This window comes from Lynx canadensis, chromosome A1 (assembly GCF_007474595.2).
Source record: "Lynx canadensis isolate LIC74 chromosome A1, mLynCan4.pri.v2, whole genome shotgun sequence".
Lineage (NCBI taxonomy): Eukaryota > Metazoa > Chordata > Mammalia > Carnivora > Felidae > Lynx > Lynx canadensis.
In genome coordinates this window covers 13,948,737-13,967,909 of record NC_044303.2, presented here as the reverse complement: position 1 = coordinate 13,967,909, position 19,173 = coordinate 13,948,737, and the positions used below count along the sequence as shown (strand labels likewise).

Sequence of the window (19,173 nt, the reverse complement as noted above, 5' to 3'; positions counted from 1 at the left end):
TACTCTTTGATTACTGTAGCTTGTAATAAGCTTTGAAATCAGGAAGAAGGAAACCTCCAACTTTGTTTGTTCTCAAGACTGTTTTGGCTAATTGGGGCTCCCTGAGATTCCATATTCATATTAGTATAGATTTTGCTATTTTTTCAATAAGCACCACTGGAATTTTGAGAGAGACTACATTAAATCTGTAGATTGTGGGTAATATTGACATCTTAGCAATATTAGTTTTCCCATAAACATGGGCTATGGGCTGTCTCTCCAATTATTTGTTTCTTCTTTTATTCTCTCATCAGTGTTTATAGTTTTTCAGTATATAAGGCTTTCTTTTTAGGTCGTTGGTTAAGTTTATTCCTAAATATTTTACTCTTTTTGATGTGATTGTAAATTGAATTGTTTTCTTAATTTCCTTCTTGTATTTTCAATGTTCAATTTATAGGACTACCAACTGATTTTTGAAGTGTTGATTTTGTACTGTGTTGAATTCATTAACAAATATTTTGTAGAATATCTAGGGTTTTCTACATATAAGGTCATGTAATATACAAACAGATAATTTACTTTTTCCTTTCCAATTTTGATGCTTTTAAAAAATTAATGTTTATCTTTGAGAGAGAGAGAGAGAGAGAGAAGAGAGAGAGAGATTGAGAGAGAGACCACACACAGCATGAGCAGGGAGGGGCAGAGAGAGGGAGACACAGAATCCGAAGCAGGCTCCAGGCTCTGAGCTGTCAGTACAGAGCCCAATGGGAGGCTCAAACCCATGAACTGCGAGATCATGACCTGAGTCAAAGTTGGATGTTTAACCGACCCAGCCACCCAGGTGCCCCTGACGCCTTTTCTTTTTTTAACATAATTACTCTTACTAAAACTTCCAGTGCTATGTTGCATAGAAGTGGTTAAAGTGGGCATCCCTATCTTGCTCTTGATCTTGAAGGAAAAGCTTTCATTTTTTTTGCCATTAAGCATGTTAGCTTTTAATTTTTTTATATATGGCCTATATTATGCTGAGTTAGTTTTCCCCTCTTCCTAGTTTAAGTGTTTTTATCATAAAAGGATGTTGAATTGGTTAAATCATTTTTCTGCATCAATTGGGATGATTGTAGGTTTTTTCTTTTCCTTCCTTCTATTAATGTGGCGTCTTACATTTATATCGGTTTTCCTATGTGAACCATCCTTGTGTTCTAGGAATACATCACTCTTGGTCATATGTATAATCCTTTTTAATATGCTGCTGACTTTGATTTGCTAGTATTTTGATGAGGATTTCTGCATCAGTTTTTATAAAGGATTTGGGTCTGAATTTTCTTTTAATGTTTTTGTCTGGTCTCAGTGTCAGGGAAATGCTGGCCTCACATAGTAAGTTTGAAGGTATTCACTTCTCTTCAATTTCAGTGTTTTAGAAAATTTTGAGAAGATCTGGTGGATCTGGTAGTATATATTTTTTTGAGCTTCTGTTTCTTTTTAATTATTATTTTTATGAGAATGTTAAAGAATGGTACATATTGATAGCATTTTATTCTCTCAGCAATGAACATACATTTTCTATAAAAGAATTTCATGTATTTGCCTCACCATAAAAATCACCTGGCAGCCTGATGAAAAAATATATATCCATTCTTTCCTCATGGAGATTTTGATTCAGTAAGTCTAGGGTAAGCCCTATGCTTTTATAACACACCAGGAGATTCCAATGATCAGACAACATTCTATATATGATGCTTTTTATTGGCTGCTTAAGATTTAATTATGTAGGTATTTCACAATTTAACTTATAGTTATCTGCTTATAGATTGTGAGTTTTAATGATATTTTATTTTTTTAATTTTTGTTTTTTAAATTAAATACAAGTTCATTAACATATAGTGTAACAATGATTTCAGGAGTAGAATTTGGTGATTCATCACTTACATATAACACCAGTGAACTGGTGGTATCCTTAAACATTTGAGTTAAAAGTCTCTTTTGTCTTATATTAGTATATCTACCTCTGTTCTGTTTTGGTTACTATTTGCATGGAATATCTTTTTTCCACTCTTTCATCTTCTATCTGTGTATGTGTGCTGAGATTTAAAATGAATCTCTTGTAGACAGCATTTAATTGAATCATTTTTCTTTGTAAATCATTCAATCTATGTCTTTTGATTGGAGCATTTAATAAACTTAACTTTTTAAGTAATTACTGATAGGGAAGAACTTACTATTGTCATTTTGCAAATTGTGCTCTGTTTTAAAGCATTTTGGTACCTCATTTGCTCCCTTACTGCCTTTCTTTGTGTTTAACTTTTTTAAATGATGTGCTTTAATCTCCTTTTCAATTATTTTGCACAAATTCTATACATATTTTCTTTTTATTTTTTGAGACAGACAGAGAATGAATGTGCCTGATCTGTTTAGCTCAGGCCACTACCACACCTTTAAAATTATAATAGCTTGTTCATCTTTAAAATTATGTTGGTTTTTTTCAACCTCCATTCAACTACAGAAATTTAAGAGAAAAACTCATCAAATTCCATGAAAATAATTTGAGATTTTTTGAAAACAATTTTTTTATTGAAAGTGATGGATTATCATGGACAGAAACTACTTCTTTGTGATATCATCTTCCTACCATGAATGTGATATAGTCAGTGTTACTTATGTCTTTAATGTCAATAAAAGCTTCTTATAACTTTCACCTTCGAGAACATTAAAATTCTTCTGTAAAATACAACACAGATAAGTAAAATGCATAAAACATAGATTAAGAATTATTTTAAAATGAACATCATTAAAACCACTACATAGCTGAAGAAACAGACTTTTGCCAAGTATCCCAGAAGCCCTCCATGTGTCTTGTGTTATTCTCCTTCTTTTTAACAAATCATTATCTAATTTTTATGATAATCACTTTGATTTTTCTTTTTAAAGCTTATGACCCAAAAATGATAGTTATAGCTATAAACAATTCAGTTTTATTAATTTTTTGAGATATCTTTTAATGCTCTTTTAAGCTACAGGCTCTTTTAAGCCTCTATCACTTTTTTCCCTATATAAATTATTTTGAAGGAACCAAGATATTTATTGTATAGAATTTCCACCAGTGTTAATTTTGACGGCAGAATTCTTATGGCGTAGTTTAACATATTGGGTATATAATCTCAATCAGATTTAGCTTTACTTTATTCATTCATTCATCCATTCATTCGGTCACTCAGTCAGTCTTGATGGATGATAGAGCTTTCTCCCATCCGGTTATCTATTTGTCTCCCCTTCTGTGATGTTAGCAGCAATTGATGCTAAGGTCTATTAATTTCTCAGGGGATGCTAAATGTTAATGACCTAACCCAAAAATCTATCACTTATCAGATATATTTATATTTCTGTAAAAGAAGACTTCCCTCATTAATGATTGGATAACGTAAATGACATAACTTACAAAGGAATAACAAGACAAATTTTTCCCTTTACTGATCAGTTTTCAAAATAATGAATTGGCTCCCTATCTTCTAAATTCAACCAAGTCATTTTAAAAATCAGTCTTACAACTTACATATTTAACATATCCATGCATTTGGATGCACTGCAGTTATTATACCTACTGATGTTGAAAATGCCCCATGTTTGGCCAATAAGAGTGTCTTCAAGTTAGGTCCTGAGTACTTTTGACAGTGTTTGAGATTTTCCTTGGTTTTGGCATCACCAAATTTTGCAGGCAAATCATGAACATTTACTGTTCTAGCCTTGGCATCACTCATTTCTCCAAAAACTGGTTTCTTTCAGTGGTAAATGATATTTCAAGACTACAATCTAGAATCCAGATGTACTCTCTGCTACTAACTTGTCATTGTTCCTAGGCAAAACAGTAGACAGAACTAGAGTACATATATGAATGTGTGTCTGTTTGTGTGCGTGTGTGTGTGTGTGTGCATGCAGATAATAATTTAGCTTTTATAATATCCCATTCAAATTCAAAACTAATGAGAGATTTAATGAGAATCTTAATTTTCAGGCACACAAGATAAAATAATTACAATATCAACAATTATTAATTGGTTTTATATAACATTATGTAACAGTTTTATAAAAATATCAGTAATGCCACCACAAATATAATTATTGTCCTCCTCCTTTTTTCAGTTTTCAGGGCATAAAGCCATTATATACTACTATAACTCTCTCCCATATAACCAAATTAGTTCAGTTAGTTGTCTAAACACATGTATACTTGATGGTTATCATGGGTTATCATGTTTACACTCTCCAGTCACTTAGGTTGCCTGATACTTATTCTACAGTAGATTCTTCAGGAGAGCCTAATAGGAATAATATTCCCTGAATTCTTTCAGTGTAACAGTTTATCTGTTTATCTTTCATACATGAAAGCCAGTTTGGCTGCCATTTTCATTCCTAGAGTATCTTAAATATCCTACCCCATTTTCTTCTGGTAGAAAATATGTCCATCAAAAATGATGATGACAATTTGATTCTCTTTCCCCAAGTTAATTTGTATTTTTATCTAGATGCCTGAGATTATTTTTCTTTTTCTTTAAAATTCATTAATTTTATTAGAATGTGTCTCAGTGTTGGTCATTTGAGTAATTTTCTCAGATATTCAGTGTGCTTTTTAAATATATATATATATGTATATATATATATATATATATTTAAAATCTCTCTTTTTTTCAAATTCCAGGAGTTTCCTTGAATTATGGTCTTATTATGTTGCTATTCTTTTATTTGGTTTCTTCTTTGGAAACTCATTTATATTTATATTTATATTTATATTTATATTTATATATATTAAGTAATCTAAATCTGTCCTTTTCACGCTCATCTTTTCCATTCCCTTTAGTAATTTTTTTAATATTTTTATTTCTCCTTTTTTACCTTATATCTTACAGACTTAACTGTTGAATTTATACACTTCTTTATTTCTAATTTAACCTTCATTTCTAAAATAATTTTTCTTTATTTCAAATTATTTCCTCAGTTCTATAACCACATTTGTAAGATTCTCTAATTCTTTAAATGCTGATATAAATTGTTCTTTCATATCCTGTATTATTTTCTGATGTCTTTTTAGCTCATTTAAAAACTTTTCATCTGTTTTCTGTCTTGCTTTCATGGGCTGAGAGGGTATTATTCTACTTATTCTCATTTTTCTTGTTGTAATTTGTGGGATTAGGATACTTTTTGTTGGTTATTTTATGTGACATTAACTTACCCAAACTCTTAGAATAGCTTTTTTTTTTTTTTTTTCCTTTTCAGGTTCTAGAGATCCCTCTTCTGTTTGTTTTCATGTCATTTTAAAAAAATATGACAGTGTACTTTCTGACCTCTATTAGCTCTGCTTATCTTCCCCATTTTTTAAAATTTATTTTGAGAGTGAGAGAGAGAGAGAGAGAGAGAGAGAGAGAGAAAGGCGGGGGAGGGGGGGAGGGGCAAAGAGAGAGGGAGAGAAAATCCCAAGCAGGCTCTGCACTCAGTGCAGAGACTGATGCAGGGTTCCATCTCACAAGCTGAGCTGAAGTCAAGAGTCAGACATTTAACTGACTCTGCCACCTAGGTGCCCCGGTGTTCCCCAGTTTTACGAAGACTTTCTCTTTGTCTCTCTTGCCCTCCTGTCGCTCCATTTGGGTTCTCTTCATAGTAGTTTCTTCTTCTTGTGGGACTTTGTCTTGGAAGATAACTCGGGTTGGTTAATTTCTCATGGGGCCTACACGGCTCAGCCCTTCCGTTGTTACCATGGAACCCCTCAACTCATCTGCTTTACAGTGTGTAAAAACCCTCTCTATTCTAGCTGCTGGGTTTTAGCCCTCTGGGTTTTCCAGCGAGTGTTGGTAGACCAGTTTCCTCAGATGCTGCCTCGTTTCCCGCCACTTTCTACCAGGCCTCTGCTGATCCATGTGTTATCCTGTAGGTGTTGTGTCTCAACCCGGTCATATTCTGGAGTTCAGGGGGATACGTTGTCACCTAGTTTTGTTGTAAATGTTCCTTTGTTGTTGTAATTATTTTTTCAAAGCCTAGGGTTCTGTCTGTTTTTCGTGGAGGAATTCAGGGTTATTTAAAAAGCATGCCCCTCATTGCCATCTACACTGAATTTGTCATGTTCATTTTTTTTTGTATTATTGCCATTTTAAAATAACTTCTGAACAGATATTTTAATCCATAATTTTTGAATTAAACATATGCAAGTTTTTCTAATTATTTGGCCATACTGTTACTATGAATGATTCAAGGGTGATATGGCCTCCTTGATCAGGGTCATTCTTTTTATAATAACGTTTCAGTGATGTTCTCTTTTGGTAGAGTGAAAATTACAGGCTATTTTTTTTTAAAGTGTTAGTCTTGGAAATTTAAATATTCTGGAGTATTATATGACTTAACAGAATATTTATTTATGTCACTAAAAGAGTAACAGATGCTTTAGTGTAACATTTTCTGCACTGCTATCATCTCTTTCTAAGATGTTTCAACCTATACGTAGAGCTTCTAAAAGAGGCAGCCTATAGATTACATCCAACCTCACCCTTCTCATCCACCCCAATCTTAACTGATAGTAATAGAGTATAAATAGAGCATAATAGAGATATTATGAGATAGAGAGCATATAGACATAGAGAGCAAAGTCTAATCTGCTTCCTGACAGTCAGCCCCCAATGTACAACTGGACCTACACCTTTAAATCCAAACTCTAAGAGAAGCCACACTGTTCCTGTGAAGTGTATCCTCCATCAGTGCAGCAAGTCAAATAAATATAACAATTTTGGACTAACAGTTGTTTTGCCTCCTTGAGCTGGTGGATTTTGATCCTTGCCTATATATCTATTCTAATTTTTATGCATTAGTTCACAGATTTAAAAGCTATAATTATTCTTATATAAAGTTCACTGAGTTCTAAATAACTGCTATCTTCAAAAATCCTTAATTATTTCCAAGAGAAATACAGGAAAGGTATATAAAAATAGCTACTGTCAATGAGTGACCTTAAAAGTTAAGAACTACATTGAGTACTCTAGAATCATTCAATAGTAATTTAACACAGGTTGACGAAAAAAGTGATAGATAAGATCATTGAAAGACACTATTTTAGCTTGTATCTTAAAGGACACAGACAATGTAAAATACCAATGACGAATTATTCTATAAAAAACCAAATGAATACAAGTATAAATTAACAATGAATATAAAACAACAAAGATACAATTCAAATAAATTCTTATTTGAAATTAAGAATAATTGCCTTCCCTTTGCATAACATTCAAGTATCTTCAGTTACCTAAACCCAACTTTGTTCCTACCACTTAGATATATATGACAAAGTCAAAGCAATGAGATTTAGTCATCATAAGCACTCTTTTTGAAGTCAATGGCTAGCATAAAGGTATTTTTATCATGTAAATCTCCTGAGTCCTTTACAATAGTTTGATAGTTTTTCTTCTCAGAGGAGAGGAAGTGTTTCAAATTAGAGAAAGAAGGGAAATGGAGGAGAGGGGGAAAAAAAAAGAATGATCTAGAGTACATGTTCAAGAATGAGAACATGAAAGGGCATGTATTTCAGAGACCGGGGTGGAAAGCAAGAATACACCTTGGATGAGCATAGCTGCTAATTCGTGACTGTGGATGACTGATCAATACGGAGAATTTTTATTATAGAACACAACATTTTATCTGTCTTACCATCTTATTTTCAAAACTTACCTCTTCCAGAAATTATTAGTAACAAAAATAATTTTCTAGTCAAGTATAGAGAAAATACTGAATATTATTAGCTAGGCAATGTAACATAAACAGTAAGATACTTCCTATTTATAAGTGAGGAATGATTTTATTAAAATTATATAAATAAAACAACACAGGATTACAGAATAGAGGACATTAATAAGAAGCTGGATTCAAAGGATGATAACAATTTGGGGGAAAGAAAAAAGGAAAGAGATCCAATGCAGAAGACATAGTTGTAGAAACACAAGGAAATGTGATATTGTGTAACTTGTTTTCAATAATTAATGTTTTCTATAGCAAGAGAATGGAGACTAGCTGAGTCTGAAAAGGAAAGTTGTAACTAAATTGTGAGAGATATAGAATGTTGTTCTGTTATACAGCAGATGTTTCTAGGTTTTTGGAATGTATAGTTTGGCAGAAATTTGGAGGACATATCCTAAGTGTGTCAACTTTCTATTTAAAAAAATAAAAATTAAACCTAAAATTCTAACATTTGCTATATTGTACTAAGTTAAGTAATGTTAACACAAAAAAGAATATGAACATAACATCTACATACTTTTAAAAAATATGATAAACTCTGGATGCCAAAAAGTTAGAACATAAAATTGTATTCTGCCAGATGAAAACAAGGTGAACTTTCAATATATACCTTGTTCCAATGTTTCATTTTTAGCATAGTTATTTTTTAAAAATCCAAGAGGCATGTTCTTAATACTCTTTCAGAGTACTCAATTCAGAGTATTTTAGGTAAACTTAGGGAAGCCCAAGAAAAACAGCTCTCAGTTACCTACCCAGCCCTTTCTTCTACCTTCTTTCTGCAGCACTGGAAGAAATAAAAAAAACAGACCAGGTGTCTGATCATGGCAAATTCTGGGAAGGGGCTACGTATGTGGGGTCTTGCCTGATCAACATAAAGCAGTTAATAGTTATCTGGCTGTAATTCCTTAGAGCTTAAATTTGTCACAAACCGTCACTGAGGAACCAGGAATGTGAGTCTTAATAACTTAAAATCATTCCTTCTTTGCTTTGGCTGCTGGAAAACTTAGTGCTGATTTGTGTTCCAGTTTTAATAACACTACAGGACCCATGCTAACATTTCTAAATTTATCCTCCATTTATTTTAGCATTTTGACCACTATTTATATATTCTTGTATAAGTTTGCCAAATCATTTTTGGAAAAGACATATATAAATACAGAAGAAAGACTTTAAGTGAATGAGGAAACATTTAAGATTTATTTTTTCAATAATGTTTATTGATTTTTCTTTCTTATTGTAAAGTAACACAAGTTATGGGGTCATTACACTAAATATTCTCTCAGTCTAGAATGTTTTTCTAGTAAGGTGTATGACTCACCTCCTGTAAGTCTTTGCTTAAATGTAATTTTTACCACTGGTCTATTGAAAATTCTATAGCATGTTAGAAGATGGTAAATGCTACGTTAAAGGATATGTCCAACACAGAGTTTGGGATGATAAAAATGGCAGGGTCAAGTTGCGGTTTATTTAATAAATCACCCTCTTTAAAACTGCAACCTGACCCTGCTGTTTTTATCATCCCAAACCCGTGTTGGTCTTATCCTTTAACGTAGCATCTACCACCTTCTAACATGCTATATATAATTTATTTATTGTGTTTAATGTTTACCTAAGTGACCTCTCCTTGATGGAATATAAACTCAAGGCAGGGAATATTTTCTTAATTAAGGTGTGTTTTGTTGTTGTTTTATTAAAGTATCGTTGGCACGCAGCATTAGATTAGTTTCAGGTGTACAACATAGTGTTTCAACCACTTCGTATGTTATGCTACGCTCACCGTCTGTCACCATCCAACACTATTACAATACTTCTCACTGTATTCCCTATGCTGTAACTTTTCATCCCTGTAACTTATTCATTCCATAACTGGAAGCCTGTGTCTGCCACTCCCATTTTGCCCATCTCCCCACCCCTCTCCTCTTTGGTCACCAAGAGTCTGTTCTCTGTATTTATGGGTCTGTTTCTGCTTTTGTTTGTTTGTTCACTTGCTTTCTTTTGTAGATTCCACATCTTCGTCTGTGATATGTGAATATATTCTAAGTACCTAAGAAAATGCTTGGCCTAGAACAAGAACTCATGTGTTTTTGTTTTTTTTTAAATGAATAGCTCACCCATGTGTCACTGTTCTAAGACATTTTATAGGCATTAAATAATTTAGTTCTCACAAGAACCCTGGGAGGGAGGTGCTATCACTGACTACATTTTACAGAAAGGATGTAACTTTCTAAGTTACTTTCTAAGCTAACCGAGTCAAGTTATTAACTATTACTGCCTCTCTTGTGTAAAAGCAGTTGAGACAATGATAGAACAGTCACAGGAAAATGACAGTAAATAGAAAGTGAAAAGCAAAAGGATACATACGTAAGGCTGCTAAATCCAAGGAATAGTACCTACGGCCATTATGTCCTCACAGGATCATCTAGATATTGAGATTACCCCTTTCTGAAGCTCATGAATATTTATAAAACAAACTTGTTAAAGAAGTAAGGCTTCAGAAAACCATATTTTCAAAGCTGCTCTCCTAATACAGGTGCATTAATTAAATCTTCACAACAATTAATTTATCTGGTTTCCCTCCTCACTCCATTGAAGCTGCTGTTGAGTAAAAGACAACAACTTCATCAACTCCAGGTTAAGTATTTCTTTACATTGTCTCAGTGAAGAATTGTCACATTACAAACGTTAGGGGAGTAAGAAGTCACTTGCAGAAGCACGGCTCTTACAGAGAGTACTGCGTAGGACACACACCGTCTAACGAAGGCTACACCGCACCCCTGGTAGACTAGGACTGTAAGAGCCAGAGTCTCCTAGTCCAACACTTTTTCACAGTTCTCCATTCTGTTATTAGCACTGACTGTGAAAACATGTTATTCTTAAAAAATGAATAAGAAGAAAGCATACAGGAGTATCGTATTCGAATTTGTGGAAGCAATGTCTTTACGTTCTTTTGGCAATAAATATTCCTCCAGAAGTACAAATTACGTCATGATTAAGAGATACATTATAGGAAACTAAAACAATTAGAATAGAGAGAGAAATCATACCTTCTATCAATAGCTCTTGTCCATGACTGCCAAGAAGTGTACGAGATAGGAATGGGGCAAAGTCTACAAAAATTTCACGAAGAAGAGGAGCAACTTTTTCTAAAGCTCTTTCAAGTTTTGCAGTGATGCTGTTGAAATTAAGACATAAAGACTAGTAAATATAATTCAATATAAAAGTCAAATAAAGTTTACTTCTAAGTTAAAATCTTGAAAAATCACGAAAATACAATTCTAACCCATGGAATCGTACCAGTTTCAGTAGAAGGGACACCCTGTACGGTTTCACATCAGACATAAGGCTACTCTGAAGACTTCAGCTAATGTGGAATGACTATTCTGTGAAAAGCTGTTGGGATTGTGTAACCCGCAAGGGTCATAGACTCTGCTCGTAGCTCTAAGGAGCTTCAAGAAAAGTTGTTCTTCTATGTCTTCTGTGACTATCCTTCTATCTATGAAAGAGAGCTGTTTTGAACACCCCCTACAGGGATCATTATGTCGGTTACAAAGAATTAACCTTTGTTCGCAAGAGTTACCTAAAAATTCCCTGGAAGGCTAGACTAATAGCGCAGTAACTAGAATCCTCTGTAATACAACTAAATTGCTGTGCTAAAGTAGGCATTTTCCACCTCATAAGCCCATTTACTTTTAGTTATTGATCCCTGTAATATGATTTATATTATTTCATTATATTATATGGCCTTATATAAACACTATTTGACATTCTTAAAAATACTTTAAGTAGTGTGTGTAAAAAAAGAACAGACGTAAAGAAAATAATTCTGCTCAAGCGAAGAAATAATCTGGTAACATCTAACTATCTGTCTTAGAAGTAAATGCTCTGAAGTAAGACTGCTTGGACTAGAATGCTGGTTCTGAGGCGACCTAGGAGAGCGTGGGACATTAAGACTTCCTTTGCCTACAAAATGAAGATGACTGTAGTACGACTGGTGAGGATTAAATGAGCTAAGGCATGTAAAGTGCACAGAAAAGTACCCGGCACACTGTGAGAGGTCAGTCACGGTAGCTCTTATAACAACTACTTTGAATACAACAAAACTATATTTACTCTTACCAAATCTGGCTCTGACTTAAGAAAACAAAATCACTATAATAATACAATGGTAGATGAACACACACCGTTCTACATTGAAGACATCTATGGCAAAAAATTGAACAATGCTCCAAAATAAAAGTTCAGCCACAAAGCTAAGTAACATTTTGGCTACGTATGAGGAAAAACATAAATGCCAAAAAGGTTAGTAATCACAGAATAATTTTCCATATATTACTAATACTTAAAACTAAAGAACTGCATTGTGAAATGATTAAATAGGGATAAGGGAATAGACGGGATTCCTTCTTTCTTAACTTGGAAATAGCATGATCTGATTCATTTGTGTACTCAAAGCCTCACCATCAGCACTTCTATTTGACTTTTTCTTCTCTTATTTGGATGAACAGTTTTAGACAAAAAACTCAGACAACTGGTGTGAGCACTTCCACAAAGACTATTCTGGAGGAACAACTCGCGGCAAGAAAGGGACTCGGGTGCAGCTGTGAAGACTTGCCGGAGATAAACAGAATTTTCAATATTCTCCCTTACTCCGTTTTTCCTGAACCTAGAACCTTCTTTCAACACAACGGTTCTCAAACTTTCGTGTAGATTAGAATCATCTGTAACGCTGGTTAAACAGGCTCCTAGAACCCCATCCCCCTAACTTCTGAGTCAGCAGGTTTGGGTGTACTGTGAGAATTTGCACTTCTAACACATTCTCAGGTGGCTTGCTACTGCTGATCCAGGAAACACACTTGGAGGAAAGCTGTTTCAGCGAGAAGATTTACTACTAGTAAATTAGAATAAAATAGCCAGCAAAGGGAAGGCTACCTGAAGTCATAAAACAATCACAGTAAGTTATGTCTGACTTTAGTGAATATAGATGGACAGAGCTCCTTTTTCATGTCTACTTAATTCATTCCTTCTTATCTCCAGGATCATGTCCTATGACTTCCCAGCTAAAGCAATCCCAGCCTTTAAGGAAAGATGGGTAAGAATGAGAAGAGCAAACCTATGAAAAGGAGAAAAATCCAGATGCTGTTGTTTGCTTCTATACTTGAATTCTGAGTGAAGCATGAATATTTTTATTTAAGATTAATTAATGAGAGTGAAATTACTTTAGAAAAATTTTAGATGTATAAAGGTCCACATCAGTTATATTATCATAATATACTATTGGCTAATTAAATCCAGGTGTATTTTTTCCCTAGTTTATGACTTTTTCCCATAATTTATGGGTTTATGTATGATTTAGAAGCATCAGAATTGCAACAATAGTGTTCTAAGTGATTAAGTTACAGATCAAATAGAAACTTCAATTAATCTAAGCAAATATTTACATGAGTGTGTATACATATGTACTAATTATCTTAAGGGTAATGGATAAAAACAGACATTTCTCAGTGAGTGAATCCCTACAATAGGATTTTTTAAAAAGTGTTTTTAAACATATATTCATTTCTGAGAGGCAGACAGAGCAAAGGGTGAAGGGGCAGAGAGAGAGGGAGACACAGAATCCGAAGCTGGCTCCAGGCTCCAGGCTCTGAGATGTCAGCATAGAGCATGAGGCAGGGCTCGAACCCACGAGCCGTGAGGTCATGACTTGAGCTGAAGTTGGAAGCTTAACTGACTGAGCCACCCAGGCACCTCCCCTCCGCAACCCCCGCAAAATAGGATTTTAATAAGCAACTAATTTCTTATAAAACTCAATAGAATATTAAATGATGCTCTTACATATCATCCTGTAACCATAATTTTAATTTTCTAATGAGGGACAAAGTAACATTTTACCCAGCAAGAGACCAAATGTTTTAAGTACATAAAATCATCATTAAATAATACTGCCAGATAGCTCTATCACACAACAAGCTATGCTAAGTGGAAATGTTTCATCCTCACTTTTTTACAGTGAAGAAAATGGACAGGATTTTGTTATTGTTGTCATTAAGAGTTACAGCTTCCTCATAATGTCTTTTAAAGGAAAGTAAACTTCAGATAAAGTTTAGAATTCTAGAAAATAATAACAATTCTACTTTCATTTAGGACACTGCTTATGTTGTGAGTTTGTGTGTTTCTTTGTTTGTTTGTTTGTTTGTTTGTTTGTTTGTTTTGAGAATGAGAGAGATGCAGGGATGGGGGCTGCAGAGAGAAAGAATCCCAAGCAGGCTCTGCACTGTTACTGCAGAGCCTGATGTGGGGGTCGAGTTCATGAACCATGAGATCATTACCTGAGCTGAAACTAAGAGGTGGATGCTTAACTTACTGAGTCACCCAGGTGCCCTGTGAGTTTTATTTTAATAAACTCCTTTATGTTTGTGTCACTTCATAAAGTTATAATTCTTACTTTTAGTTTTAACTTTTGTATCCTCCTAGGTCCTTTTAGCATGTCATAAATATAATAAATACTTGATAATTTAATTTGGTATATTAAAATTCTTAAATTTCCTCACTTCTTACATCATAAAAAAGTTATGTATATAATAATAAAATCTAGAATGAAAGTAATTATGTAACTTTAAGTAATGTACAATAAAAGATACAACTCATATATAAAAGAAATTATTACACTAGTGAAATTCCACAACAGACTTCAGTATTCAAATGCTCCTATGTAAATTAGGAAATATAGGCATAGGTAAGTGAAGTGATTTGCTTAAGTAAACTTAGATAAAAAGGAAAGATTAGGAGAGTATTAATGAAGCAAAACCATAAGTTGTAAATTCTTAATCAGCTACATACTATGACTGGGAATCGACAAACATTGACTTTAAATATTTTGTTTAGTTTTCACTAAGTTTCTAATGTGAAATATAATTTAACATACTAGACAAGTGAAGAGTAAATGTGTCCTGAATCTTAGGTTCTGTAACCTTGTGACCTACTGGTAAACAGTTTTTTCCACTATAACTTTCTAGGTTTATAGCAACTAATGAACACGTGAAGCTGAAAAAATTCTTGCCTACTTTATCTCCACATGGACTTCTAAATTAAAAAACTGACATTTTCTCCTTATTCTTTTTAAACAGAATCATACACATTTTCAAGTGCATGAGTACAGACTAAGAAAGAAGATGAGGGGCGCCTGGGTGGCGCAGTCGGTTAAGCGTCCGACTTCAGCCAGGTCATGATCTCGCGGTCCGTGAGTTCGAGCCCCGCGTCAGGCTCTGGGCTGATGGCTCGGAGCCTGGAGCCTGTTTCCGATTCTGTGTCTCCCTCTCTCTCTGCCCCTCCCCCATTCATGCTCTGTCTCTCTCTGTCCCCAAAAAATAAATAAACATTGAAAAAAAAATTAAAAAAAAAAAGAAAAGAAAGAAGATGAAATTACAGAAGATTAAGAAATTGAATCTCAATAGAATTCTGCAAGGAAGTATTTCACTCTTTTATAAGGTAAACTGAATTCCAAACATGCATTTTTTTCAAGTTTTAAGAAATGTAATGCTGGGATGTCTTTAGATAGGTATAAAAGCTTTTTTACAGTGCATGTTTGGAAATTGTTAATTGCATGTGTCTTAGACAAAAAGAAAAAAAACAAACTGAAATGGAAATACTCCTCCTTTCTAGTGAACTAGTCAAATAAAATATAAAATTTAACTATAAAGTTCAGAAAATATGTCATTTAACTGAGACCACACAACAGACCTAGTGCTATAAAGAGTAAGGCTAATTGTCTTTTTAATACGCGATATAAAAATGAAATAATAAAACTTTTCCTAGTAAATAATATTTTTAACACAAGAGTCATATATGCTTCTGACTGGGGCAGCCAGGCACTCCTGGTTTTAGTGCTTTCCCACAGAATGACCTAGGTCCTCCCTTCCAATCGCCTCACTTTTCCTCAGACCAGTTCTCCCTTCCCACTTATAGGTGATGTGAAGAACATTCTTCAGTAAACCGCCTATACAGTGCTCTGAGAATATGTTTCCTGTGACTGTAGTCTGTTAATGGGTGCTGTTAGTATAGTACTTGGCTCACATAATATTTTTTGAAAATACAATTTGAAATATCATGAGTTAGAAATTCAAATTAAGGGGCGCCTGGGTGGCGCAGTCGGCTAAGCGTCCGACTTCAGCCAGGTCACGATCTCGCGGTCCGTGAGTTCGAGCCCCGCGTCGGGCTCTGGGCTGATGGCTCGGAGCCTGGAGCCTGTTTCCGATTCTGTGTCTCCCTCTCTCTCTGCCCCTCCCCCGTTCATGCTCTGTCTCTCTCTGTCCCAAAAATAAATAAAAAACGTTGAAAAAAAAATTAAAAAAAAAAAAAAAAGAAATTCAAATTAAAAAAAATAGAAAACTTCCACTTAAGATGCAGAAAGCTGGAAATGGTCACTCCCACACTGATCACAAGAAAAAGCCAGAAAATATATAGAATTATAGCACTTTTAGGATCTAGCAGATTGCTGAGATTGCAGGACAACCAATTAGCCTTGAAATCTGAAGAAAGACCAGACCCTTAAGAAGACAAGGGAGGGATGAAGAACTTGCTTCCTCGGGGCAGAGCCCAGGAAGAAGAAACACTGGGTCCTCCATAGCCTGGTAAGAGGAAATCAGCTAACACTTTTAATAAGTTGATCGAGTCCAAGTGTGAGCTAATGTGAGAGAATGGATCTTCAGAGCTGCAAGCACAAGGGGAGCCTGCGGTAATTTGCAGCCTCTTGTCCACAAACCTCACCATTACTCATGAGAGAGACCGGGGGCAGCATGGAAGACTGAGAAAGTCCTTTCACCGCTGCAGGCTAAGCAAGGGAAGCGGTGACTGTTGTAGAAAAGACATAAAGCCCAGCCTGGACCTTCTTCTCTATAACCTCTGCGGAACAAAAGCCTTATCTGTCTTAGAACAGGGCGGCAAGACCGGTCACGTTCAGGGTACCAGAGAGAGCCTTTTGCAGCTAGGGAAAGGGAACAGAAAAAAAAAAAAAAAAAAAAAAAAAAAAAAACTTTTCTGAGGGAGAGCAGGAAGTCCTGAAATTTAGAGATTCTCCAACCACTTGCAAATGGGCACGATCAGAAGCAAGTCCCACACACAAGACCCGGGGCAGCACTTGCCTAAAACCCAGTCTGGAGCAGAACAACAGGAAACAACCCATGCCCACCACAAACCAGGCTTGCAAGTACCCAGCACAGATACAGCAGACGGCTGTTGTGGAGGGAACCTCTTTGAAATATAGGAAATATACGATCGAAAGAAAGCCTTCAATAGGAACACTGAGTAAAACATTCTGACAAGTCAGCCTCTACATAAAGACAAGGTAAATGTAGTGAAATTTAAGGCATGAGTTGCAGTGAGAGTATTTAAAACAAGAAAACACAAACCTAGCTCAACTCCTGGGTAGAATAATTTAAGCTACAATAGGAGAGGCCTAGCATAAGAGCAAGCCTTTTCCAGGATAAATACCATGTCAGTTATGACTAATCTATAGATAATGTCCAGTTTTCAACCAAGAAGTATAAGACACACAAAGAAGAAAAACCGACAAAGTCAGAATCACAAAAGGATAAGATCAGAATCACAGAGAAACCAGGTGTTGGAACTATCGGAGGATTTAAAATAACTATGTTTAACATGTTGGGAGTTAATTAATACTTGAAAAGATAAGTCAATGTGCATAAACAGGGAATTTTAGCAAAGTAAGAAACTGTAAAAAAGACACAATGATGGAAATACAAAAATAGAGAAAAAAGATAATGCGTTCAATGGGCTTATCAACAGATTCAATAAAGTTAAGGAAAGAATTAGCAAATTTGATGAAAGGCCAATTAAAAAAGGCATATTGAAATAAAAGGAGGATATATATATATATTGTGTGTATACATATATATATACACACACATTATAATATATATATATATATAATGAAAGAAGAATACATATATTCTTTGAATGCAAGTGCATTCAAGAGCTGTGGAAGAGTATCAAATAGTCTACATAAATGTCATTAAAATTCCAGAAGAAAAATGTGGTATGCCAAATAATGGCTGCCCAAAGGTGCCTAAACCATAATCCCTGGAATTTGTGAGTCAGTTATGTTACATGGCAATAGGGACTCTAAAATGAAATTCACGCTTTACACACTGAGATAGGGACATTATCCTGGATTATGTAGGTGGGCCTAATGTAACCATAGGAGCCCTAAAAAAGCAGAAAACCCTCTTGGTGGCATCAGGGAGTTGTAGTAGAAGAGAAAGATGTAAAAGACATGTCAGAAGGTGAAGCCAGAGAGGTCCCAAGTGTGAGAAGAATGTGATACACTGTCACTGGTTCTGAATGAAGGGGTCATATGCAAGGACTAGAAAAAGGACTCTCTAGGAGCTAAGGACAGCCCTGACTGACAACTGGCAAATAAACAGGGCTGTTGTCCTACAGTGGCCCGGCGCTGAATTCTGCCAACAACCTGAATGAACCTGGTTTACTTCCAAAGCCTCCAACAAGCAAGCAGCCCTGCAAATAGCAGGGTTTTCAATGTGACCTGTGTTGGACTTTTAATCTCCAGAACTGTGTCATAATAAATGAGTATTGTTTTAAGCTGCTAAATTTGTGGCAACTGATTATGGTAGCAATAAAAAACTAATACAGGGAGAGAGAGAAAATCAGGCAGAAGAAATATGTTAAGAGATAATGAATAATAATTTTGCCAAAATGATTAAGTTCCTCAAACCATGGATGCAAGAAGCCCAGGAAAGGGGTGCCTGGGTGGCTCAGTCAGTTGGGCGTCCGACTTCAGCTCAGGTCATGATCTCACTGTCCGTGGGTTCGAGCCCTGCATCAGGCTCTGTGCTGACAGCTCAGAGCCTAGAGCCTGCTTCCGATTCTGTCTCCCTCTCTCTCTGCCCCTCCCCCACTCAAGCTCTGTCTCTGTCTCTCTCAAAAATAAATAAACCTTAAAAAAAAAAAAGAGGGGCGCCTGGGTGGCGCAGTCGGTTAAGCGCCCGACTTCAGCCAGGTCACGATCTCGCGGTCCGTGAGTTCGAGCCCCGCGTCAGGCTCTGGGCTGGTGGCTCAGAGCCTGGAGCCTGTTTCCGATTCTGTGTCTCCCTCTCTCTCTGCCCCTCCCCCGTTCATGCTCTGTCTCTCTCTGTCCCAAAAATAAATAAACGTTGAAAAAAAAAAAAAAGAATCCCAGGAAGCAAGCACAATAAAAATTAATTAATAACTTATTTTTGTCATAATAAAATACTGAAACCTAAAAGTAGACAAAAATTTAAAGAAGGCTTTCAGAGAATAAAGACTCATCACGCAAAGAGGAAAAAGGAAAGAATGACCTCACAAGGAAGAGGCAGGCCAGAAGACAGTGGCATGAAATCTATTTCAAATCCACTTCAAAAAAATGTTGGCCAC

The 19,173-nt window shown here is 35.3% G+C and overlaps 1 protein-coding gene across 1 annotated transcript in view; it reads right to left on the bottom strand.

Moving 5' to 3' along the window:
• NBEA (neurobeachin) overlaps positions 1-19,173 on the bottom strand; it is a 694,460-nt gene that overhangs the window by 389,893 nt on the left and 285,394 nt on the right. The window contains 1 exon segment of the mRNA XM_030309029.1: positions 10,791-10,918. Coding sequence (XP_030164889.1) covers positions 10,791-10,918 — 128 coding nt within the window.